This window comes from Capricornis sumatraensis, chromosome 3 (genome assembly GCF_032405125.1).
Source record: "Capricornis sumatraensis isolate serow.1 chromosome 3, serow.2, whole genome shotgun sequence".
Taxonomy (NCBI): Eukaryota; Metazoa; Chordata; class Mammalia; order Artiodactyla; family Bovidae; genus Capricornis; species Capricornis sumatraensis.
Window position 1 is genome coordinate 132321362 of NC_091071.1, and position 27723 is coordinate 132349084.

The window sequence follows — 27723 nt, forward strand, 5'->3', positions numbered from 1 at the left end:
CTAAGAACCTACAAGATTTAGTGGTCAAAATTCAATGTGAGTTCAAACATGTGAGGCGATTACTGGAAGAGCCCATGCAGTCTTAAGTGGCATTCACAAGAGTTCAGTTCAGAGCTGACTCAAGGTGGACTGGGCTGAGTTCCAAAGCCATAAGCTCTTAGTTATGGAGGGACAAAGACTGCCTGGCCTCCAGCGAAGGACGCCTCCAACCTGAAAAGAGTTTTCTGCTTTGAATAGAGGATGTGCTAGAGAACAGAATCCATGATTCAGTGATTCTGTCTTCCAAGAGAGCATAGACTCACAGACCATAAATTAAACAAACGTGAGCTTACAAGTGTCAGCCTTGGAAGTTCCTGAGGCCTCGGGTACCTGGGATACGCACTAAAGAAATATTCAGGTGAAGTTCATCTCTAGAAAGTAAGTTAAATCCTTCATCTAGGCTGAAGTTGGGAAAATTGAAAAATCTCACTAGGTGAAACTGTTATGAAAGGTAGTTCACTTAAATATGTATTGGTTAAAAAAAAGAAAGACAGAAACACAGACTTTGTGCCCTCCTGGTGTTTTCATTGGGCTAAAGGAACTGACAAGTAAAAAAAAAAACAGGAAAAATAAGTAAAGTATAGATTATGTTAGAAGCCATGAAAAAATTAAACTAGGGTAGGATAAAAGGGATCCAGAAGGCAGGGGTGGGATCTTTTTGCAATTTTAAATAAGGTGGTCAGAGTAGTTGTCACTGAGGAGATGACATGTGAGCAGACTGGGGGGATTTGAGGAATGAGCCTTGCAGCCTCAGGAGAAAAGCTTTCCTGGCCAAATGAAGAGGGAAAAGAGTAAGGGCCCTAAGGCAAGAATGAGCCCTGCATTCCGGGGACAGCCAGGTGGCCCAACTTGGCTGGAGCCCAGGAAGCAGGGAGAAAGTGGAAGGGAAGGAGGTCAGACAGTCAGATCAGGTAAGAGATGATGGTGCCTCTCACCAAGCTGGTGGCAGTATCAAAGGGGAGAGGTTGTCATATCGTGAATGTATTTTGAAGAACTTTCCTGACAGACGAAGAATCAAGGATTAAGTCAAGATTTTAGGTCCAAGCAACTGGAAGGCCGGAGGTGTCATCAGCTGGTGGGTCAAATTTGGGGAAGAAGATAAGTTGGTTGGGGACATGTTCGGTGGAGGCAGTGAGCAGGCAGTGCAACCGGACAGTTTGGAGATCCAGAAAAGGTCCAGGCTACAGGTAGAAAGGGGAGGTCGCCGGCTCAGGGGACACTTGGTGTCTTCATAGCAGATGAGAAAGGAGTATGGATCCGGGAATAGGGGGAGCAAAGAAGGTGCCTGCCACACCTGAGCGAAAAGACAGAATCTACAGAACACACTGGGATTGAGTGAGAGTGAAGCAGGAGAAAAACAGGGGAGTGGGATGCCATTCATGTTTAAACAGCTAATTTTGAAAACTTCAGGAGGCTGATAAGCTTTCTCTTTCATTTTCTCTATCATTTAGAAAGAAAACCATATTATAGCTCTTGACAGGAAGAAGGAAAGAGAAGGGAGGGAGGGGCAGAAAGAGATTGTAATGAGACAGAATGGAAGAAAGGAAGGGGCGGGATACAAAAGCAAAAGATAAATAGCACAGTAGCCCTTCAGGCTATAAATCATGTAAAACCACGTCTAATAACATCAGACTTAGTCCTACTCTAAAACCAATCTGAAGTGTTTAAAATCATTTATAACATCTTATATCCTGCTTCTCTTTCACTTTTGGAAGTGAGAAAGAAAGGAAGGCTTTGTTCTAGATGCTTCTACCTATCTTATTTAATCATAGCAACAGATCTGAGATCTATGAATTATTAACCCCATTTTGTGGAGAATGAAACTGAGGATCTGAAAAATAACAAGCTGCCAAACTGCTAAGAAATAGACACTAGGATAGCTCACTGCCTTTTCACAATCAACCTGAGACAGTAAATCTAGAATTTTCTCATCTTTTTCTTGCAGTGGATGAGGAGGATTCCTAGGACTACATAGTCCAAAGTTGCTACAGAGCCTCCCGGGACTCCCTTAGTCTGTACTGTTTTGTATTAAAATGGGATTATGCTTGTTAATGGATAGTGAATAAATTATGGTTCTGTCTTTAATTAATCATTGCTCTGCACCATTCATTACAGTGCTGATGGAATATTTTTGTAATTATTTCTTCATATGTGAAGGTAACACTTTAAACCTCTTAAAATGTCACCAAAGAAACAACTTCTAGATTCTTCTGGGACAGTTTTACTAGCATAGTATGGTGTTTTTTTAATAGGTCTTTCCTTCAGAAATGTCATACTCAGACAAGATGATGAAAAAGTGGTTGAAGTCAAAAGGTCATCTCATACAAAACATGTCAACCAACAAACTGACATGCAGTTCATGCAGCCTTTCTAGGATAGTGGTGTGATACTGGGGAGAAAATGCAAGCTTTGGAGACACACAGTCTTGACTTTAGGTCCTGACTCTATCATCACCCTGCTCTGTTGAGCTGGCAGGGTTCGAAATCATCTGGCCCTTGCTGCACTTTTCATTCTTCACTTCTGTCTCTGACTCTGTCTCACTCCTGGACATGCTGAGCCAGAGGAAACATTGTCTCACCTATTTCCCCCGGGCTGCTGCTATTTCCACCAGCCTACCCCTCTTTTGTGCATGGATAAATGCAAAGAAAAACTTCATACCTTCCCACTGAGCAAATACAGCAACCATGTTTTGCCACAAAACCTGGGACAGACCTGTAATGGTGGAATATTCTGGATGCTATGTGAGAATAGGAGGATTTGTAACCACACTGGCAGGGCTGATCATCAAAAAAGGAAGAGAGTTCCAAAAAAACATCTACTTCTGCTTTATTGACTATGCCAAAGCCTTTGACTGTGTGGATCACAACAATCTGTGGAAAATTCTTAAACAGATGGGAATACCAGACAACCTGACCTGCCTCCTGAGAAATCTGTATGCAGGTCAGGAAGCAACAGTTAGGACCAGACATGGAACAACAGACTGATTCCAAATCAGGAAAGGAGTACATCAAAGGTGTATATTGTCATCCTGCTTATTTAACTTATATGCAGAGTACATCATGAGAAATGCTGGGCTGGAGGAAGCACAAGCTGGAATCAAGATTGCCGGGAGAAACATCAATAACCTCAGCTATGCAGATGACACCACCCTTATGGTAGACAGCAAAGAAGAACTAAAGAGTCTCTTGATGAAAGTGAAAGAGGAGAGTGAAAAAGTTGGCTTAAAGCTCAACATTCAGAAAACGAAGATCATGGCATCTGGTCCCATCACTTCATGGCAAATAGATGGGGAAACAGTGAGAGAATTTATTTTCTTGGGCTCCAAAATCACTGCAGATGGTGACTAAAGCCATGAAATTAAAAGATGCTTGCTCCTTGGTAGAAAACTTATGACCAACCTAGACAGCATATTAAAAAGCAGAAACATTATCAACAAAAGTCCACCTAGTCAAAGCTATGGTTTTTCCAGTTGTCATGTATGGATGTGAGAGGTGGACTATAAAGAAACCTGAGTGCCAAAGAATTAATGCTTTTGAGCTGTGGTGTTGAAGAAGACTCTTGAGAGTCCCTTGGACTATAAGGAGATCCAACCAGTCAATCCTAAAGGAGATCAGTCCTGAATATTCACTGGAAAGACTAATCCCGAAACTGAAACTCCAATACTTTGGCCACCTGATGTGAAGAACTGACTCATTGGAAAAGACCCTGATGCTGGGAAAGACTGAAGATGGGAGGAGAAGGGGATGACAGAGGATGAGATGGTTGGATGGCATCACTGACATGATGGACATGAGTTGGAGTGGCTCCAAGAGTTGGTGATGGACAAGGAAGGCTGGTGTGCTGCAGTCCATGGGGTCACAAAGAGTTGGACATGACTGAGTGACTGAACTGAACTGAGGGCAGATCAGAAAGGCTTCCTAGAAGAAGTGGTGCTCTAACTGATTCTTAAAGTTAGCAAGGAAAAGAACACAGGATGGAAAGGAAGAAGGGGGTCAAGGTACCAGAAGTAGCAGCGGGACAAATGCGCCTTTGTACTTATCTTCCTCTTATCTATTATCTTCAACATTCTTTTTGATACCTTCTCTGGCAGAGGCCATCTGACCTGCCTCTGGAGAAACCTATATGCAGGTCAGGAAGCAACAGTTAGAACTGGACATGGAATAACAGACTGGTTCCAAATAGGAAAAGAAGTACGTCAAGGCTGCATATTGTCACCCTGCTTATTTAACTTATATGCAGAGTACATCATGAGAAACGCTGGGCTGGAAGAAGCACAGGCTGGAATCAAGATTGTTGGGAGAAATATCAATAACCTCAGATATGCAGATGACACCACCCTTATGGCAGAACGTGAAGAGGAACTAAAAAGCCTCTTGATGAAAGTGAAAGAGGAGAGTGAAAAAGTTGGCTTAAAGCTCAACATTCAGAAAACAAAGATCATGGCATCCGGTCCCATCACTTCATGGGAAATAGATGGGGAAACAGTGGAAACAGTGTCAGACTTTAGTTTTTTGGGCTCCAAAATCACTGCAGATGGTGATTGCAGCCATGACATTAAAAGACACTTATTCCTTGGAAGGAAAGTTATGACCAACCTAGATAGCATATTCAAAAGCAGAGACATTACTTTGCCAACAAAGGTCTGTCTAGTCAAGGCTATGGTTTTTCCAGTGGTCATGTATGGATGTGAGTTGGACTGTGAAGAAAGCTGAGTGCCGAAGAATTGATGCTATTGAACTGTGGTGTTGGAGAAGACTCTTGAGAGTCCCTTGGACTGCAAGGAGGTCCAACCAGTCCATCCTAAATGAGATCAGTCCTGGGTGTTCATTGGAAGGACTGATGCTGAAGCTGAAACTCAAATACTTTGGCCACCTCATGCGAAGAGTTGACTCATTGGAAAAGACCCTGATGCTGAGAGGGTTTGAGGGCAGGAGGAGAAGGGGATGACAGGATGAGATGGCTAGATGTCATCACCAACTCGATAGACACGAGTTTGAGTGAACTCCAGGAGTTGGTGATGGACAGGGAGCCTGGCGTGCTGCGATTCATGGGTCGCAAAGTGTTGGACATGACTGAGTGACTGAACTGAACTGAACTAGCAGAGGCTGTGAGTTGCTCACCAAATATCCACTCTCCCCTTCTGTCTGGAATTAACAGAACAGCTAGGAACATTTACCACTCTCCCTTGTATTTAAGCATAGGACTTGAAAACATCCCACAAAAGAAAGGGAGTATGCCTTTCTTTACTTCTTCCATCCTGATGTCTGAAAGGTGGGTGTGATGGCAAGGCTCTAGCAATCCTCCTGGACCATAAGGAAAAGGGGACACAGGAACATAGGGAGAAGTGGAACTGGAAGGAGTTTGAGTCCCTGACAAATTGTGAAGTCAGATTATCCTAGCAATTTCTTTTCTGTAAGAAATAGGTAAATTCTTCACTTGTTACTACTTTGTAAATTTTAAAAATGATATGCAGCCAATCCTAAGGCCATTCTAGCTCACAAATAATGGTAATTCTTATTTTCTAAATTATAGCACATGCTTGTACCACTCACTGAACAAATACATATCTGTCTGAGGACAACCATTGGATGACAACTTCAGTTTTCCTGGATTGATATACATGTCCATTAAGTTACAAGCTCTTTGAGGGGAGAGCATTAAATTATACAGTTTTCTTTGTCAACTCAGTTATTAGCAAATTATCTGGTTTAGAGTGTATGTTTAATAAATGTTTACTGTGATGATGCTGTGATTGTCCTTTAGAAAAAAATGTGAGGACTTTTAAATCTTTGTTTAAACCTTTGCAGAAAGGGAAATAACAGTGTAAAGGAAAATATCTTCTCTAAGTGAAAAAAAAAAAAAACCTCAGCCCATAAAGTGATAGCTCTGAGATGACATGACTTAACATATAGTCAAGAAACCTCTGACTTTGTATTATTGGAAATAAAAGTTGTTAGCACAGACCCCCTTCTAAAAGACAAAAGCCAACTCATCCTTGGGCAGAGCCTCCCAGCTTTGAGTTTGTCATTTTGGATGAAGTATGACCCCCGAAAATACAACCTCATGAAGGTGGAAAGCATTTGTGCTAAAAGGCAGACTATCTCACACATGCTTTACTTCCATGTCTTTATCCCAAAGGCAGAATTCATATACATTTGCATAGACATGTTTCATCCTCGATTGAACCTCTAATTTTTCTTTAAAAATCTTTAGTGCTCTATACTATGGGGCTATCTGCCTTTCTATAAACACCCAGTTTCTACAAACTGTCCTCAAAACTTATCTACACAGTTTTGAACTACATGGCTATCAACAATCATGGGGAAAAAGGAAAGTGAAATCGAGGGAAAAAGGAAAGAAAAATTACATCTGTATGTCAACCATGTGCCAAAGACAAAAAGAAAGAAGAAGAAAAAAAAAAAGACAGGAAAAACAATTTGCAGTATCAAAAGAAAAAAAAAATCACTTTTTAATTGACTTTCTCTTTGTCAGTTCTGATGCTAAGCACTTGCTCCTTCCTTATTAACTTTGGTCTTTTGAGCAATTTTTTCCATTGTGAGCACTTTCTAAAAAATCATTTTCACACATTTCTCAGAAGCATCAATCCTTCCGGCATTCCTCTATGCTCACATTATGGTACCCAGCTCTAAATATAAAAGACTTTTATTATGTCCATTAACCATGGACATATGTGCTCCAAAAGTTTCCTGACATGCAGTCATTTGTGGGTTTTTAATTATAAACAGAAAATATTCACTAGAAAAATAAAGAAGCAAGCCCATAAATATATCTTTATGCACTGAGTTTTGTTTGTATACCACAAAATGTTTAGGCAAATAACTCCCCCAGCTGCCAACTTCAGGATGTGAGCATGCATACGTTTACAAACACACAGAGATGCACATACATTTATAGGTACGATTAAAATCTTGCCTTGGTAGGACTCAAACGTCTGTCATTGCAGGTACAGCTGTCTTGTAAATAAGAGAATGGAGCTTCCTTACACTCACCAGGTCTCATCCCATATGAAAACTTAAGTGGGAAAGAAGGCAATGCCCAATAAAACACCTGACAGACAAAGTCATATTTTTTGAATGCGTTTTATTTTAACAACCAAAAAATTCTAACAGCCTAACAATGCACATAAGTTAAAAATTAATTATCACTTAGTGATAACAAAGATAGTTGATTTACATGGAAAAAAGAACATTTACAATATGTTAATCCTTATTCACATTGTTGATACCGCAATAAAACACAATTTGTTTTTTCATTTCACAAAAAAAAAAAGGGGTGGGGCAGGAAATTGTGCTTTGTCAAGAGGCACTACAAGAGAAAGTTTCTTCTTCCAAATAGATATTATATGACAGATATTGAATAAATAGACATATATGCATTGTAATTCGCAAAGATCTGGCAAGACCACAGGCTAAAATGCCCACAGATTCACTTAGAACCACTGCAAACTTGGCAGTGAAATTAAAAAATAAAAGGCAAGACTTAGCATTGAAAAATACCTAATAAATTTTTGGTTGAAGTGTAAAAGATACCAAATGCGGATGCCATCGAGAGATGAACCACCTTGTAAGAGCTTGGCAAAATCAGTTTCCATTACCTGTACAGAGTGACCTTCAGCAACAGTGTAAGAAGACAATTTGGAAAAGAGTAACTCGGAGATCAGGAAGCAGCAACCACGGACTTTCTGATTAAAGCTGCAGCATACTACAGAAATAGGAATGATGGGCCCAGGGCTTGACTGCAAACCACCATCCTTTTGCAAAGGTATATGACGCTCGTGTCAAGATAATTTCTCAAACATCATTATTTGAAAAAGTACAGGAAAATGTCCCTTTAAAAACTCCAGAGGTTACTGAGCAGCTAGAATTAGCTTGTATTGCAACATGTCTTCTCCCTGTATATCGTAAGTTCTGAGTTAATATCTACAAATAGAGGTTTTTTTTTTAACTCCGACCTTTTATACCTTTCAAATATATAAATAGTATTAACAGTTATATTACAATGTTTGTGTAGTAAACAGAAAATAACTTTCAAAGTGATATTGCATGAGGTCTTTGACAAGGTTGCATGAGAGCACAACTCTTAAAAAAAATCCAACCATGTGGGACTGTTTGATGGCCACCTTGAAGTATGGGTTAGGTTTGATTGGCCAGTCCTGAAGGTGAGGTCTCCTCTTGCAATGACTAGAAGTAGAAGTAGCAAGTAATGGTTTCTGATGGGAAGCTAAAGGCGGTGGGAGAACTATAGTAGATTGCAGCTTTAATGCTCATTCCCTTAAACAGCCAGTCGGCATTAGTTCTGCTTTACGTAAGGTAACTGCTATGTAGGTAACTGGGAAAATGTTTTAGTTTATGACAAGTAGGTGATTCCACTGAAATTGCTTTGCTTACTCTATTGCTTGGAGCTGCACAATGATTTAAAAACAGGTTTTCGTTAGGGCTGCTCCCATAGCAGGGAAGGGATGAGGTGCATGAGAGCAAGGACTAAAAATGTCTGGTTACATGGATGGAATGTGTACGAAGAAGACGACGCCCAAAGTGAAACAGAAATGAGAAACGTCTCTCGGGAGCTGGAGGGATGGGGATTTATTTGAGAAGGAGCCCCTTTACCTGGGCAGCAACTTCTTTTCTAACTTAACATTACATTGAACTATCTTCTATTTTTAAAATAAGAAAAGTAAAAGAAAACAGCAACAATAAACAAGTTAAAATGAGCAGGCTTATTAATTTTAAGATCTGAAGCCACAAGCAGGTAAATAAATTTCACAATAAAATGTGGCTCATACCGTGAATTCCATTTGTCTGATGTCAAAATGTCATTTTATTGAGGCTGCACTAATAAATGCGTTTTCTCTGCACTGAGTTTCAGCTTCATTCGTTTGGAATTCCACAGAAATGCACCTGTCCACTACAGTAACGACAAGTTGAGGAACGGAACACATCGAGTCATTTAAGTGTGCATTGTGTCTTTAAGATTAATGTGACTGGTATCATTTTAAGGTGCCCTGATTTTTTTTCCACTTTATTCTTCTTTCTTTCTTTTACTTTTTTTGGCAGTGTTGATTTATTTAGTTAAATACATACCTCAAAAATTACCCATCAAGCTGCCAGATAGGAAGCCATAGAATTAAAAAAAAAAAAAAATCAGGGACAAACACAGAAAATAAATAGGAATTCAAAAATAAGTCACCCCACCCTGAGAGCAGGCCGCAGTTTATCAAAAAGCCAAAGCGACTCACTGTGAAGTGGTTTTTTTTTTTTAATACATAAACAAGTCTCTTCTTTAAGAACTCATTTCACAGTCTATTCTTTCGGATTGTAAAGTTCTCTGTCCCATGCAATTTAATATATATATGTAAATATATAGATATATACATATACATATACACACACACTTGTAGCTTCCTTCATTTCGTAGGTCTTTTCATCTGGGAACTTGCCTGGTGTCTCTTCCATAAGTGCAAGGATAATGAAGGCAGAGTCTCCTGTGATTATAATGACTACGATCCAGTCCATTGTAAAGCGTAACACTTTAGTGTCTTTGCCAAGGCGATGTCTGATTCGGAAATACTGAACTTATTCAGTCTACAGGTGTATCCTGTGCAACAAAGAAATGTCAAAAAAAAAAAAAAAAAGGAGGGAGAACAAAAAGACCAAAAAAGACAAAAATAAAATAAGGCAAAAAAAAAAAAAAAAAAAGTTTTCAGAGAAACTAAAACAGAAAATCCTTGGACTGGTGTATTGCTTCACCTGATTGGAGTTCACATTATCTCTGGTCAATTTCAGCGGGCGCGGCCTTACTTTTCTCCGCATTCTCCTCCTCAGCCTCCACTTTGTACATCTCCTCCGAGCCTTCCTCACTGTCATTCTCTTCTGACTCCGTCAGCAGCTCCTCGTCCTTATACTCAGCCACATCTACCGCCGAGCCCAGGTGTTCCTTGAGCTTCCCATGATGTTTCACGTGGTACCGCTGGTTCTGGAAGAACTTGATGATGGTGTGTTTGGGGAGATCCAGCTGAGCAGAAAGAGTATGGATAGCTTCCTGATCAGGGTAGAGGCCCACATCATGAATGAAGCTCTGGAGGATTCCAAGGGCTTCCAAAGAGATCTTTGTACGAGACCGAGGCTTTTTGGCACAACTGTCTTCGGTTGGAGGAGGTGGTGGGGGTGCTTCTTCTCTGGGAGGAGAACTCTCCTTGGCTGGCTGAGACTGCTGTCTGTGAAGGACCTGATAATTAAAAAAAATAATAATAAATAACATTTGATTCACTATTTCACCTTTCAAAAGCCATCATTCTTCTAAAATACACGTTGTCTGCTTAGTATTTTAGTGATGCATAGTCATTGTAAGTTCAGGTCTTCTGAAAACTTAACTGAATTTCTGGAGACTCAGAATCTCATCTACAAAACAAGAGGTTAATAATAGTAATGTTTCCATTCTGAGGCACAAAGAAGTTAAGTCCCATGTTGCCCAAGGGTATTCAAATTCAAAGGACCTGGCTCTAGGCTCTTGCTGTTAACCGGTATGATGTGCCACCTCTCTGGAGCCCAAGGACAAAGAAACTGGACCCAAAGGAAAAGTGCAGGCTCTGCAAATGAGATCACATGAATTCACGTCCCGATTCTTCCACACAGCTGGGTGTCTCTGTACAAGACACTAAACACCTTTAGGCCTCAATTTCATCATATATGAAAGAAGGATAAGACACTAGCTTCCTAGGGATGTTGTAAGGATTAAATGACATACTGCATTTAAAGAACAGTGCCTGCCTTAAACCAGAGGTTGACAAACTTTTTCAGCACAGGGCCAGGTGGGAAATATTTTATTTAGCCTTAGCAGGGCCTCACCATCTCTGTTGCCTCACCATCTCATGGTTCAATTCTATCTTCATAATGTGAACATACACAAATGAGCATGGCTATGTTGCCATAAACTTTATTTATAAAAACAAAGCGGTAGCTTGAATTGGTTCATGGGCCAGAGTTTGTTCACCTCTGGCTTAGACCAAACATCCAAAAAATGATAAGTCATTATTATATCAGCCTCATAAATTATTCTTGAAGTGTAACAGAGAAATAGTATTTGAGTCAGAAAATCAATACTCCATAAAATTAGGAACAACTTAAATTTATTTTCTTTTAACCCTGAGCTTAATCCTTAAACAATCATGTTTTTTTAATATATATATAAAAACTTACAACTTTTTATTAAATGATGAACTTTAGATGACTACTTTATACTCATAAATGGACCTTCTCAATATCACTAATGTCAAGGAGACAGCAATGCCTGGTGTCTTGAAGTGAGACCTTGGTTTCCTACCCAGGAACTGCACCTGGTTAGCCTGGGTAAAAACCAAGAATCCTAGCCACTAGTCCACCATGGAGACTAGAGAACAAACTAGTCATCCTTTGTTTTGCAGCTCACTTCCTTTTTTGCTGTTGTTGTTATCCTTCATGTCAAGGCTTTCTAGTTGTAATTAATTTAAATTTCTCTTTCATTTCTACCTATTCCTTACTCAAAAATAAAGCAAAACTAGTATTTAAAAAAATTTTCTAGACCCAAGTTGGGGCCACTCCTGCCTGGTGCCACATCAGCAGACTGAACTTTCATGTGGCTGGCTGTAAATGCTCTGCGTGACCAGAATCACAGTATCCACTCAGCCCAGCCCCAAACGCAATGCCAGCTCTGGGCTCTATACTTACTTCCTTGTTCTTTGATCTTTCTAAATAAAGTCAGATATGCAATCCCCACCAATCATGCCCGGTCCTCTGTGTTGCCACTTCTAATGCTCTAAAATGATGCCCCAAATCCCTCCAGATGATTGCTCCACTGCTTGTGAGGAACTGTAGCCCCCATCCATGGACTGTCTCCCTTGAATAAAGGATATCAAACTCATTGCTACATTGCATTAGTTTTGTCATTTGACACTGGTTGTGGTCAGTCACTCAGTAGTGTCCGACTCTTTGTGACCCTTTGGACTATTGCCTGCCAGGCTCCTCTGTCCATGGGATTGTCCATGCAAGAATACTGGAATGGGTTGCCATTTCCTCCAAGGGATCTTCCCGACCCAGAGGTCAAACAACGTCTCCTGTGTCTCCTGGGTTGCAGGCAGATTCTTTATGGCTGAGCCATCAGGGAAGCCACATTTGACACCAGCTGGGCAAACTTATTCTTGATCTTCGTAACTGCTTTTACAATGTCCTCTCTGCATGAAATAGTTTCCCATTTTAATATTTACTTACAAACTTCTTCAATCTGACTAATCTTCACATCTTGCAACATTAGCAGCAGTGCTATGTAATTAAAAGGCTACCATGAAGGTCCCCATGACAAAGTATTCTATCAATGTCAAAGGCAAACACTGTATTTCCTCCGCTCAGATCAGTGTCTAACTTCCTGGATCACCCCCGCCCCAAGACCTTTAAGAATAGTGAGTTCATTTTTTAAAAAACACATGTTTCTCTTTTACCATTCTCTCCTATTTTACATGGTGTTTTCCATGTTAGAGTAACAAATTAAACATTTTCCAGAGTTCAAGTGAACTCAGTCCAATCAATGCATAAGAAACATGTCTGGTTACACTAGAGTATCACTGGTACCATCACTGCCACTCTCCCCACACATTACCCTAATGACCCATTTTTCAGACTAGAAAATATCAGCATCAGAGCAAGCATTTAAGAAAAAAATCTCTGCCATCTCTCCTAGTCTCAGGGACTATTTGATGAAAAACTAATTTTTCACTGATGTGAATACGTCAGTCTTTTCTATAGAATTTAACAGCTATTAGGGCAGATGAAATTGTTACTTAGGTAGAAAAAAAAAGAGGATGAAATTTTTAATCATTCATAAACAAATAACAATAAAAGGATAATCAAATGCACATAAGAACACCCATCATAATAGGCTGATGGCTGGTGGCAGAAAGAAATCTAAAACAGAGGACCATAAAACGGTGGCACTAAAGGCCCATATAATGTTGACCAATTAAAATGAATGTTCTTGGCATTTTCTTTACCACTTTCAACTAAGAGTAAACTCATGTGGTCTGCTGTGGTGAGCTGGCATCAGCAAAAAAGTGAGAGCTCCATTACTTCAATGTCCTAATTATAGCCACAGGGAGAGGAAAGCTGCGTGGTGGGCCTGCGTGTTCAGGGCAGCTTTGACGGCAGGAAGATATTTGCTCCAAGGTTGTAATCTGGGTAGCCTGAGCACTGTAATAAATAAACCTCCATGTCAACAGGTGAGGGTTTTTTGTTTGGTTGCTTTTTTTTTTTTTTGGATGAGAAAGAATAAGAGAGAGACTGAAATTACGGAGGGAATATGTATTCATAGAACATGTACACTCAAGCACAGGACCTCCTTTTAGAGCAATTGTGTTAATTGGAAAACAAAAGAGAATTAAAATGCCCCATTTTCTAAATTATGCTTGCCTTCTGTAGTAAAAGTAGCATAACGGTTCCATTTAATTAAATAATTAGATTGGTTCTTTAGGGGTTTTCCATTGTGCATCGGTTAGATTTAAAGAGATTTTCCAAAACTATACTTTGAAGTTACTATAATCTTTCTGCATGATAGGGTTTGTTCTTCTCCTGAGGTCCTACCAATTGGCCTATTTTCCCTCCCTTTCTAACTTTGAACCTAGCAGTAGTAACACACGAATAGAGAGAAGCCACACATGGAATGGGGAAACAATGATCATAGTAGCTACCACTAACTGAAGGCTTACTCTGTGCCAGGCATTTCTAAGAACTATACATGGATTAACTCATTTAGTCCTCACAGTTCCTTGTGAAGGTGCTACTTGAATCAATAACAACCTGGAAACATGTAGCATTTCAAGAACACCCTCAAAGTTGGAAACTTTAAACATAGGGAGCAGTCAGTCTTAAGAAAGTAGGTTCCAAGGAACAATGACAATGTCACTGCCCTCATAGGAGAGGAAGATCTTTTTCAGAGAAATAACAGCGATAGAAATGATCTACAAAGTGAGAGATCCTGGGTTAGTTCAATATTCTATATTGAGTTAGAAGGCATAACAGTATTTGCATGAAGGTTAAATGATATTTCTAGCATCTTTGACCAGACAGTAAAGAGTACAATGCGCATAATATCTGAGACAAAAAGAGTCCCCCAAGTCTCAGCTATCTTTACTCTCCTGAAATGTTCTGATTACTCCAGGCAGAGAGTTGCTTATTGTCTGCAGATAGTTCTTAGCAAAAAGAACTGCCTACACTTCCTCACTATCCACTTGTAATAGCTTATTATTATGACAATCAGGGAATTCTTACTGTCGTGCAGCACTTCTTCCAATGGTGTGAATACTCTGAACAAAAGTAGAGTAGAGCCAAAAAACAGAGATGGCAGTCCAAACTCTCTTCCCAAATCCTCCATCTAAACAGCAGGATCAAGTCACTTCTTCATAGGACTGATTTCTGAACTCCCACTTTACTAAATTTTGGTTTTTCTGTCTGAACTTTTCAGAAATATTTGAAATTCCTTGTGTGTTAACTAGAATGACTCAAGTTTGGTTCCTGTCCCCAGCCAGCACCCTGAGTAACTCTAGCCTGAGGCTGTCACTGATTCCTGCCGGATGGACTACACACCATCCTGTTCCTCAGATCATCTGACAGTGCAGGCATATATTTCTGGATGATTGACTTTTTGAAACCACAAAATTTACAGTTACTTCAACCAAGACAGAGAATGCCCTGCCAACTAAACAGAGATATGCTCTTTCCTAACAAGTTCTTTCCAAACCCAGATGATTGTTTTCTGATATTTTTTTAAAAAGGTAAGTATGATAGAGCAGCTACCCAGATAGTTACATAAATCTGCCCAAGTCTGCACATTTTCCAGCCTCATTCTTTTTCCCCTTTTTCAAAATGGGCCCAGAAGCTGACCTTTGTACTCCTAAAGTCCATCATCTCTCTTCACATGATTTTCCCAAATAACAGAATATATCATTCTGTAAAGATAGCTATCCATCCCTTTCTTCATGACCTTTGCAAACTGAAGCCTGACAATTCATCCCAGTTCATTTTGGTTTGGATTTTTCTCCATCACGATTGAGCTTAATCTGGTCAGCAATTCATTTCTGATAATTTCTACAAAGAGAGTTTTAAAAGGTTTATTTGAAAGTCTTCTTCTATTTCTTTTTTTGTAGCTTCTATTGTTATTTTTTAAATATAACGATGAGGGTTCACAGCAGTAAAATATCTAGGCAGCTTCAATAATAATAATAATAATATTAATAATAGATGGTGGCATTAATGTACAGTTTATTATGAACCTAAACACTGGCCTAAATCTATAAATGCATTTTATTTTCACAATAATCCTGGACTAGGTATTTTTACTCCATTCATGATGAGAAAACTGGGATTCAGAGAGTATAGGTAATTTATGAGAGGTCTCATAGATTCTAAGTAGCAGGACTGGGAATCTAAAACATATCTGATTTCAAATCCCATGTCCGTAACCATGCTGTTCTCCTGTCTTCTATGAGCAAGATCGCATGGGAAAACTGAGCAAAGGCTCCAGAGTAGAGGAGATAGACCGTAAGTAAGATATCAGGCAGTAATAAATACTATCAGCAAAAATAGAGCAAAGCATACAGAGAAGAACTGGGGGGAGATGACGTTCTTTTAGATTCAGTGATTCAAGGAAGGCTCCCTAAGGAGGTGGCATTTGAGCAGAAGCCTGAACAAAGTGAGGACCCAGCCATGAAGAAGGGCATCCCAGACAGAGGAAAATAGCAAATGAACAAGCTAGGAGGAAGAAGTACACTCAGTATATTTGAAGAACATCGAGGGAGGCAGCAAGTTAAATCTGTGCCACCTAATGCAGCAGCTTACTAGCCACACACAGCTACTGACATCTAAATTCATTAAAACTGGAAGAAGAAAAAACACTTAGCTCTCTCAGGCACATGAGCCTTCTTTCCAGTGCTGGATATCCACACTGCACACCACCACACTGGACAGCACAGATATAGCACATTTCCAACGGCAGCACTGTCATTGCCATCACAGGACATGGCATCAGACAGCCCTCCGCTGGACAGAAATGACAAGTGAGGGGTGGTCAGGGTGAGAGCCAGAGCAGCGGGGCCCTGGCATTCTGCTATCAGGGTGAGGGAAACCCTTACTGTGATCTATAATCATATCATCTGATCTACCCCAAAACACAGTAGGACTTGAAACTACCACTATCACTAGAGAGAAGAGAAATATTCCTGTGTGTATGTGTGTGTGTATATACATATATATATATAGTAAGAAACTCAGCTCACATATATAACTGGATTTTCAATACAGTATCACAAATAGCAATACTATCATCAAAACAATCAGAAGGATGCATTGGCACTGCTATCCTAAAAAGATGGTTAACTTGCATTTAACTGATGACTGCCTTCTTCATCAGAAGTGTTTATCATGTCTAAAAGAAATTATGTTTAAAACCATAGACCTTGGGTTAAAAAAGTAAAAAAAAGAATTCATTTATCAAATATTTTTGGAATGTCTATAATAACTGGACCTAGCAGTCTACAAAGCTTTCTAATAAGGAGTCCTGTCTCCAACAGTCAAGTGTTGATGAATAAGTTATGAGTAGAATATAATCAAATAGAAACTTGAAAGTTTAATAAGTGTGTTCTTATTTATTCACTGAAATCTCTTTGGGCTGAAATATGACATACATGTGTATAAATGAACAGGAACATAGCGATGAAGAAAGAAAGGCTGTGAATATATTCAAAAGAGACATCAACTTCAAAATAAAACCCAACACCTCCTTGCCCAGTAACAAAGCACAATAAGGATATACGTTGTTTTTCTGCCTAAGAGATGGAAAATTTTAAAAACACAAGGACAAAATGGTACCATGACAAAGACTGACTACGAAAGATAAAGCAGCTCTTCTTAAACTGCTCAGTGTTCAAATAGATTTTGAAGGCCTCAATGAAAACCAGCTGGGAGCCATGTGTAAAATATAATGGCTTTTGCCTGCAGGGAAGGAAGTGAGATCCTGAATGATTAAGTTTAGGAAAGTATATAATTCACTGTATCATTATGGGGTGAACTGGATTACTTATAATATGCCAAGACTTTGTGGTCTTTTTTATATAGAGAAAATGAGAAATTATTAAGGAGGTGACTATAGAGGGTGGTTGATCTAGTGGGGTAATAGGTAATGGGTGAAAATCGGCTCCCAGGTGGCCGCATCCCTCTCTCTCTCCGACAAGCCTCACCCGCAGGAGTGAGTGTCAACAGAGCTTCAGGTTCTCCATGGTGGTGAACGTCAACAGGAGATGACTTCTAACTGCATTTGAGTCAATAACAGAATTCTTTTTACTCGTTTAATTTCACCTCATCTAAAATAACAGAATGTTAACAAAAATAACAGAAGGTAAAATAGTTTATCCAAAGAAGGAAAGCGTTCTTCTACTAAAAATTCTGAGAAAGTATACTTAACAGGCAATAAGAAAAACTGGTTAGAACAACTGGAAAGCCCTCATGCATAACTCAATTAGAATTTGTTAAATGAATGAGTCAGTGCTGCTGTTTTTAAAATATACTATATATAAAAAATATAACTGAGATATTTGTCTTAAATTCCAACAGCCTAGCTCTACCCTCTAATTTTTACTTTTTTTCAAAATCAGCATCTAAGACTTTAAATTTTGGCTCAAAACTCAATGGGGAGAATTCAGCATTAGTAATTAATAATTAATGTAACTATCATACCTCTCTCTCATCTGTTGGACTGTGAGCTACACATTGGCACACCTAAGTGCTCAGTACATCTTTCTTCTGCTATACTAGATTAATCCATATTCTTTCTTCCTTTAATTTCAAGCCGGTTATTATTTTTGTTCTCTGCAACTTACTTTTTCTTGCTATTATTCATCTTTAGCAAAATTATGCTTTAAAGTAAAGAGACCATCACTCATTACAGGAACTTTTATCTAATAGTTGGTGGCATTTGTTTGTTTTTCACCATTTTTTTTGTGTTAAAATCAGCTCCAGGGCACTGTATAATCCTTAAGGTTGCTTTTATATAAAAGTTGTTAGCAGGAGTTCTGAGGTTACAAAGTTCTGGTTTTGAATCCAGTCTTTATCCTAAAAAGCATATCTGCTTACTAGCCGTGCAACTCTGAGCAAGTTACTTTCTCAGAACCACAGTGTTTATTAATCTATAAAATCTTCCTTGCAGTTTTATAAGGATAAAGAGAGATAATACACTTCTGTGGCATACCTAAGTAAAATAGTTCTCATGAGAAAGAAGTGAAGTGAAAGTCACTCAGAAATGTCGAACTCTTTGCAATCCCACGGACTGTAGTCTGCCAGGCTCCTCTGTTCATGGAATTCTCCAGACAAGAATACTGGGGTACATAGCCATTCCCTTCTCCAGGGGATCTTCCCAACCCATGGATAGAACCTGGGTCTCTTGCATTGCAGGCAGATTCTTTACTGTCTGAGCAAAGAGCATTTGTGCAACTGTGTGAGTTGAGAGCTGAACTAGCACCTTTGTAATGAAATAAATATCATTTTTATTTGAAATAACAAACAACAGGCATACTATAGTTATTCAGACTTAGGTTTGTGGCAAACATTCTCTTAAAAATGAAGTAAGCCTGTTGATTAAAGAAAAAAAATCTGTACAATTTGTTGCCAATGATTAAATTCTACCTTCCCAGCAAAAATAAAAAATTTGGAAAACTTGTAGCTTCCACTAAAAACTTACTTCCCCTATACTTAAATACCTCCCTGATGATACTGGTGATGATTTAAGAATTTTTAAAAATATGTCATACAATGAAATGTGTCAATATTTAGAAGATCTACACAACTCACTACATCAATATTTTATAAATATTGATATTATAAAATTATGAATAGGTAAAATACTTATTCAAAGTAACAGGCAGACAAATGAATTATAATGTAAAAAAATATGAAGTTCACTGATTTAGATTCCACTCTGCAACTAACCTTTAAGAAATGACCACTTGTAGAGTTTTGTATCAAAAAAAGAAAATCATAATTTCCTGGAAAAGCTAGCAAAATATGCCTTCCTTTTCTAATTACATGTCTGTGTGAGGCTTGCTTTTCTTCATTTACTTCAACCAAACTATAAGCTACACTTTGTATCAGAATGAATACAGAAGCAATTATGATAATCCAGAGGTCTTCCATTCAGACATTAAAAATATTTGCAAAAATATATTTAAAACAATGGTACTCTTATATTTTTTTCGGGGGGGATACAGTGATCTTCATTAAAATATATCATTTATACACCTATTATTTCTAGTTAGTTTCAAAAAATAAACATTTAAGTTTTCTCAGAACTAATTTCTAATATGTTAAGTATTGATATGCACATTATTGGAGTCCTTAACAGGAATAGTGAAAGGAGATCCCAATACTAAGATGTTTGAAAACTCTATACCACGTAAATCATACTGAATATATAGCTCTGTCTTAGCCCTAATGACAACTAAACCATTTACTATAAAACTCAAAATGGATCTTAGAGTTTAAAATATCCTTACTTGAATTCAGTCACCTAGGAAGGTATTAGAGAACGAGTGTAGGAGAAAGTACCCAGCATTATGATTTGCCTCTTGACTTGATCATTCAGAGACATTTTCACAGGCAAAATATATCTGCCCAGATGTACAACTCAGCACTATTTCTAACTTCAAATGGTGTTACTTGAGTTGGTTCTTATGGTTGTAATTTCACATTCTAACATTATAAGACTTATTAAAAACTATGGTTTAGTTTTGTTGCCTTTTTCTTTCTTTTTGGATTATACAGTATCCTAAGGTCAAAACTCAGGAAATCTGTTATTAAAAAAAAAAAAAGTATCCATGAAGTGATGACAAATTGCAGACTACAGGTGTTAGATTACATTTTGACTCCAGGCAAGTTTAATTTAAGTTGGTCTCCCTTTACAATTGCTCTAAGCACAGATAGCTATGGGAAGGGGATTTGGGGAGGGGAGGAAGCAGGAAGAGAGAGAATAAGAATCAAAAAAAAAAAAAAAAAGAGAGTAGTGCTCAATAAAAGAAGACCATGTCAAGAGAAATCAATACAAACAAGCAAAATGGTAGGAAGTCTGACATGGAAATATGTGTTCAATTTCATCCAGCCTTAGTCTGAGTTTCCTTCAATATTGTAACCAAGATGGCATTGGAACATCGTGTATGTTTTTAATGCAGTTTAATGATTGTTTCTCAAAATAAACACTTTGGTCAGAGATAAAAGCATAAAAACACTATGACACAATAATCTGTTAAAACAAACTTGGGGGTTTAGAGGAAGCATAGTTCTTAAAACAGCCTTTGGCTTATATCATTTCCTCTTTAGTAACAAATTGAGAACAACTATACCAACAACTTTGGTATGGTTTGGGTTAAAAAAAAATGTGTTGTAGTCCTTAATCTGACTATACTGAGTGGCCAGTCTGCAGACTCTAGAGGTAGCTGAGTGAGCTGCTTTTCTAATACAAGGAGATGAGCTGATAGCAAATTAAGCAGGGTCAAGATGAGGAGCTGTATTTCCATCAAATAGACCCCATGACACATAAAAAGCAAATCTCTCTCCTATTAGAATGCAAAAGAGATAAAACATAGGCATATACTGAACCTATAAGCAATGAAAACTTTTCCTTCATCAGCGTCACGATACATAGGTTTATTTGATAATTTAGGACCTAATATGACCAAAATCATTCCACAAACTGTTCATGGGATAATTCAGGAAGAGTAGATTCTTCAGGATGGTCCAGGCTACAACCTGTGTCTTTCTTCCTAGGAGAAATCATCCCTCAGCCCATCCACCCAAGCCCCATTTGCCTGACACCCATGAGTGTTCATTTACCCCTGTTCCCTATACTTCTACCACCGTTCACAATGTCATCTCAAAACACAAAACTCTGCCTAAAAATTAACAGGGAAGGCCTATCTTCTGAAGATCAGATTCAAGTTACAGGTAATGTTAAAGTGTCTTTGAAAGTGAAAATCGCTCAGTCGCGTCCAACTGTTTGTGACCCCATGGACTTTTACAGTCTGTGAAATTCTCCAGGCCAGAATACTGACTGGGTAGCCTTTCCCTTCTCCAGGGCATCTTTCCAAAACAGGGATTGAACCCAGGTCTCCTGCATTGCAGATGGATTCTTTAACAGCTGAGCCACCAGGGAAGTCTTAAAGACCTTATATTTGAGTGAAAATGAGTCAAGAGTAAAAAGACATGACCAAAGCTGACAGTTACCTATGGTATTCTGATTTCTAAATGCCTGCATGGTGTGTTCATTGGTATAGCTGAGTGGCTTTTGCACCCACATGGATGAAAGAAGAGCTCTTAAGTTAAAGATAATGAAGAGTATAAAATGCTAGGATGAACTGAGTACCTGGAATTCATAATGTCATTAAAAGAACCAAACTAGAAATTCATGACACATCATCAATGGCAAAAGGGCAAGAGAGAAAGACGTGCAAAGGTTCAGAATAAGAACGATCTATTAGAATTATTAAACAGTTAATCCAGTTAGCTAAATAATTGTCAAGTGAAGTAAAATGTAAATCAAATGAAAACAACCTTTTGAAAAGGCAGTGATACCTGAACAGTGAGCTCTGGACTTTGAGTTTTTAAAACAGATTCAAGCTTAAAAGAATAGAATGCATTATTGAGCTCAGCTTTATTGCATTTCTCAGATATTACATTTTTTTAAAAAACAGATTGAAGGCTTGTGGCAACCCCACATTGTCAGATGATGGGTAGAATTTTTTAGCTATATTTTTAAATTAAGGTATGTACATTTTTTTAGACAAAATCCAAATGCATGCTTCATAGACTACAGTATGGTGTAAACATCATTTTCATACACACTGGGGAACCAAACAAATTTGTGGGACTCACTTTGTTGTGACATTTGCTTTATCATGGTGGTCTGGAACTGAACTGGCAATACCTCTGAGTTATGCTTGCACAGAAACTGTTTCAGGTAAAGAAATTTCATCTAACAAGTTTAATCAGAGCAGAGTTTCAATTACTTTTAAGTGAAAACATGTTAAGTTAGAGAAGGTAGAAAATAGATATATTTTACAAGAGCAGACATCATGTAGCCAGCCAAGAGCTCTATCAATGAAGACCTAAAATAATGATTCCTGAGGAAAAGTACTAGAGTCAAAATTCAAAGCACTTTCAAATGTCTTACTATTTAGAAATCCGGTGACAAAAATAACTTGAAAACACCTATTGGTAAAGAATGACTTAGAAACAAAGAGGACATGGAGGAAAAGGATATGTACACTTTAAGTTAAAGGATCTCAATAAATTATATAGGCTTCTTGAACTAAAGCATCATCCTTCCTGATTTACACAGATTGTATGATGTGACTTGGGGATCATATGATTAATTTTAATTATTCAAATCCTACAGTTAGTATATACTTGAAGTGGTTCACTATCCTTTGGGCTAGTTTCTTAAAAATGATAACAAACTAATCTCACAATAACAATGGATTCTGTTGTATTTATTCATCAGATGAGAAAACGCATACACAAAATTGAACTCTGATCTACATATTACAAATCCCTGTCTAACACATAACAAACATGGTCTTGCTGCTGTTAGCTGGAAAACACAAAAATTATTCTGTTTAAAAGCTTTGAACAAAAATTCACTTTAGTGTGAATAAACATCTTCCAACTAAAATATAAAAATAACACCAGAAGTGACAGAGGGGACTATTCAGTGTTTCCAGTTTATGATTAAAAGTGAAGACAAACAAGGAACAATTATATCATGGAGAAGCTCCTCTCCCAAATGTTAATTTTTAATTTTTACTTTTTCTATCTTTGGATATCATTAAAAAAAATAATATACCCAATTCTGTCAAAATCTGCAGCAGAAGAAGGAGATTTTTATCCTGACAGAACTCAGCCAAGACTCAGCTTCAGATGAAAATTCCCCATAACTGTAATGGCATGAGTGACACAGCAGTTACGCTGCATTCCAGCTTCTCAAAGAAGAGGACTTAAACTATTTAAGGAAAAAGGGTGTTTAGATTAGATTCTTTACTTCAGGGCAAAAAGAAAAAAGAAGGTAATCCATGTATTTGAGGTCTCACATAGGGCTGTTTAGAATCCTATGATAGGCCACATTTTCTGTATGATTTTTACAGCTGGGGCACTCAGAATTCAGAACAATCTGACAGTTATGGTTAGTGAAAATATTAGATGTTCACCCATAAAACACTACCTCAGCATATTTTTGCTTTCTGGATGTAACCACTTAATAACAGGACTTGAGAAAACTGCACTGTGTGAATCAAACACATAAAAGTACAAATATTCCTTTTATAGAAAGCAAGTCTTAAGCAGTGCATTATAATCAACCACTCTGGTAAAAGACAAAGTATCTAGAATTACCATACCACGGACATAGTATGGTTTATTATATCATAACGTCCAAACCGGGTAAACAAAGTCAAATGATCAAAGAAGCGTTTTCTCCTCAGACAGTGAGGTAAAAGCCACCGATCTAGAGAGTGTCAGCAAAGAGTCCTCGTGGCTTAGCAAAGAAAAGGTGTCAAAGGAGAGCTTATCAAATATAGCCCTTAGTTTTCAACTTCACTTAATTTCATCAGAGACTGGCTTCCTTGGTATTATTTTCTTTCAAGAAAAAAAAATATATGGAAAAATTAAATCATTTTTATTTAAGTAAAATAAATACTGGATGTGAAGTAAAACATCCAAAAGGTTAATTCTAGAGTATTCATTTAAATTTGAAACCACATTTAATTCATTATGAGGATAGTGGTTTTACATTCTCCACATTAATGATCTTATTAACAGTAACCAGGTATGGAGAAACTTCTGCTTCTAAAATTCGTGGTAAGTACACCAGGCGAGAGATGGAAAGCAGACAGGGTGACGCAGTCTTATTCAGACTGTGGTTTACTCAAGAAAATAAATCTTTGTCTCCCAGGGTACCAAGGATGGTCACTAGGAAGAGAAATCCCAGTTCCTGACTCCCTGGGGCAAAGTAACTGGATTGGCAATTCCTTTTCCCACAAGAAAGATTTCAGTTTTCAAGCTGCAGATGAACCATTATATCCCCATGAGACCAGTCATGCAGCATCCTTACCTACCCAGCTTCACAAAGCAAGTCCGATTTTGTCTCTGCGCCACGTTGCCTTGGCTTTTCTAAGCATATTTGCTTATCCTGTGTAGGTCGTCCTCAGAAACTAGAACTGTCAAGTCATTATACTTTCAAATGTGAAGCTGCTTAGGGGTGGATTTAATTTAATAGCTGAAAACTCAGTACAAAACAAACACACTTACAACTGACATTATCAGGGAATCAATCATTAACACTCTCGACTGGTGTTCCAAGACCCTCAAGTTGCCCCAGCTATGATCTGAGAGTTCTCACTGACTCCTTCCCCCGACCTGAACCTCCACATCTAGCCAATCCCACCTGCTGCTGATTATCCCTTTTAAATAGTTGCTGGGTTAATTTCCCCCTCTCCAGCCTACTCTCACTGCTGTTATACAGACCTTTATAATCTCTTGCTTGAGTTAGTTTACTTCCCAACAGGCCTCCCTGCCACAGCCAACACGTCTTGCCAAGGTCTTCAAGGCCTCTCACGCATTCCGGAAAGCTGGGTGCCCTGTCTGCAGCGTGTGCCCCAGCCCTGTCTGTGCTCCTCAACGCAGCCTTTCAGGCTGTGCTCCAGCTCCAGGCCTCACACCTGTACTCTAATCTCAATGCCTTTGCCTGCCCTGTCCCCTCTGTCTGGAAAGTGCCTCTAGTGAGGAATTCTGGAAGGGACCCAGAGCAGCACTACTTCCTGGAAGCCTTCTGGGTCCTCCAGCCCACCAGGATTTAGGTGTCATTCTTTTCTTTCTCTGAACTTACTGACATGCTGTATTATCGTCATCTGTCCACATACCCATCTCTCCACAAATCTGAGAGTTCCTTAGAGTTAGATTCTGTGTTACATTCACACACTCTGCACTTTGCATAGGGTCAGGCACTGTGTTTTACATGAATAGTTGAAGCTTAAAATTCTTAAAATTTATCCTAAAATTTTCAGAATACATCTGCATTGGTAATAGCCATATCCAAGGTGTGTGTGAGCTCAGTCATGCTCAACTCTTTGCAGCCCCGTGGACTGTAGCCCACCAGGCTCCTCTACCCATGGGATTCTCCAGGCAAGAATACGGGAGCAGGTTGCCACTTTGTTCTCCAGGGGATCTTCCAGACCCAGGGATTGAACCTGCATATCTTGCATCTCCTGCATTGGCAAGTGGCCTTTTTACCACTAGCACCATCTGGGAAGCCCAACAGTCATATTGCGTTGCACTGTGCGTTAGTCGTTCAGTCGTGTTTGACTCCTTGCAACCACATGGTCCACAGCCCGCCAGGCTCCTCCGTCCATGAGATTCTCCAGGCACAAATACTGGAGTGGGTTGCCATTTCCTACTCCAAGAGTCATATAATATAGACCAAAAAGTCTTCTGAGAAATTAGAACATGTTTAATAGCTGTAAGGGGGAGAAAGTGGCAGTTCATGTAGGCTCTCATTAAAAAAATACACCTAGTACTGAGAAGGACTAAGTTACACTAGTTCACGGTAATTCGTTAGATTCACAGACACACACAAACTTTTCATAGAGCAATAACACTATTCAGTGGCTCAAGCAGTTCTCTAATTCCACCCCCAACTCTGAAATTATCTGATTGAAAATTATTGACATTTGGAGAAGTACATTTAGGGTCTCACAGTTGTCAGGGATAAAAACTGAAATATTCATCAGCTTGCTTCCTTCTCGCCCCTCCCCAGTCTCCAGAAATATTTCTACTATCAACAGCATTCAGAAGGCCTGCAACAGACAGTTTCTATGACAAGAAAAGCTGCTGGAGGTAAAACAACAAATAACAATGAGAGAATCCATATCACACAAAGAAAGAAACCTTTAAGAAAATTAAATTATAAAAACTAGATGTTTGGTTAAAAAGGGATTCTATGTATCACAATAAAACCCCGAGACAGTAATGGCAGTGAAATGTGAATGGATGCTGCTTACCTACACAATGCTGGAGATTGTGTATGGAGAGCACTGTAGGTCTTTTCCAAAACAAATATTAAATGCCAAAATGATCATCCTTAGAGTAGGAAGGATGATGTTAACTTGTGTTTAAGAACCAACAAGGAAAGAAAAGTAACAAAATTAATTCAAGTATTTTTGCCTGCACTTTGAGCCAATCACTGCAGCTCCAACACCACACAGTCCAGAGTGAGTGAAGTCAAGGGTTTCAAGTTAGGGCCAGAAACAGCCTTGGCTGCTCCGTGGCCACCTTTGTGGCTTATTTAGATTTTATTAAAACTCATTTGTTATTAATATGTGTTTTGTTTCCATGCAACTAAAACTAAATAAATCACGGAGAAGAAACAAAAAATCCATGGAAAAAAAATCTAGAAACTAAATATAAGCCATCTGATTTATACTTATGGAAACCAAAAAAGCATTTTGGCATTAAAAAACATTTTCGTTTTAAGGTGCAATGCTTTTAAGGTATTATATAATTACTCTTACTGAGAGCACACTTTTTAGCTTTGTCAGATTCTCTGTTGGAATTATAATTCCAGACTGAGCAAAGAATTCTATCAAAACTCTATTATCATATTAAAACACTTGATCATGTGTTCCCTCAAGATTCCCAACTTTCTATTTCTGAGAAGAGAACAGATTTAATGAGATATTTTCAAAGTAGAGCTGGTAAAGGGAGTATTTACGAAAAGCACTGCCAAAAAGACAATTCACTTGGTAGACATAGAAAAGGCAAATTTTACCACATATACTGGAGCTATGGATATTAAATAATCATCTCTGAATAAACTCTATCAATCAATATGGTCCTTTTGGCCTAAACTGAAGACAGTATTGTATTCAGTATTGTCTAAAGGAAATCTCTAAGGTCAACCAGCAATTAACTGAAAGGTTTTCACTGAAAATCTTATTGACTACTTTCATATCAGACAGCTTCTTGGTTATTATACTTCATGGACTAAGTAGGTGCCAAGACATTAAACTGTCAATAATCTATTAATACTGGACTGTTCTGTTCGCTTTCCCTGAATCTGCAGGCAAAGGTATTCAAGCCAAGCGTCTGCTGAGAACTAATGCAAATTCACCAATCCGATATGGAAATCATATCTTTATTACCTCCCAGTTTAAGTGCCTAGGAGGATTGAAACATTATAAGAAAAACAGATAATAAATGTTTATTCAGATGAGTTAAATTATTTTTTTAAAGAAACTGCTGAAGGGATGGGGAATATGTCTTGGAATCTGACTTTTCTTCTAAGTCATATTTAACAGTTTCTAAATTGAATGTAATAAACACTTTACAAAGAGAAATCAGAAGTTATTTAAAGTGAGCCTCATAGGTCCCTGCCACTCAGCATCTGGAAAGCAGTTATACATGATGTGGGGGTTGGGGGGGGCAGAATTTTTAATGAATTTAATAGAGAAAAGCACTTTAATTAAATGCTGTCAGAGTGGATTGTATTAATGACTGTACACAGAGGAATTTAAAGCAGCCAAGTTTATTTAGCAAATAGAAGCTGGGCTTTCGA

General features: G+C 38.4%; 1 protein-coding gene across 1 annotated transcript in view; it reads right to left on the reverse strand.

Moving 5' to 3' along the window:
- Positions 1 to 9822: 9822 nt before the first annotated feature.
- Positions 9823 to 27723, reverse strand: part of SATB2 (SATB homeobox 2) — a 199877-nt gene continuing 181976 nt past the window's right edge. Inside the window, exon 11 of the mRNA XM_068968633.1 lies at positions 9823 to 10284. Within this exon, the coding sequence (XP_068824734.1) occupies positions 9823 to 10284 (462 nt within the window). The remainder of the gene's footprint in view (positions 10285 to 27723) is intronic.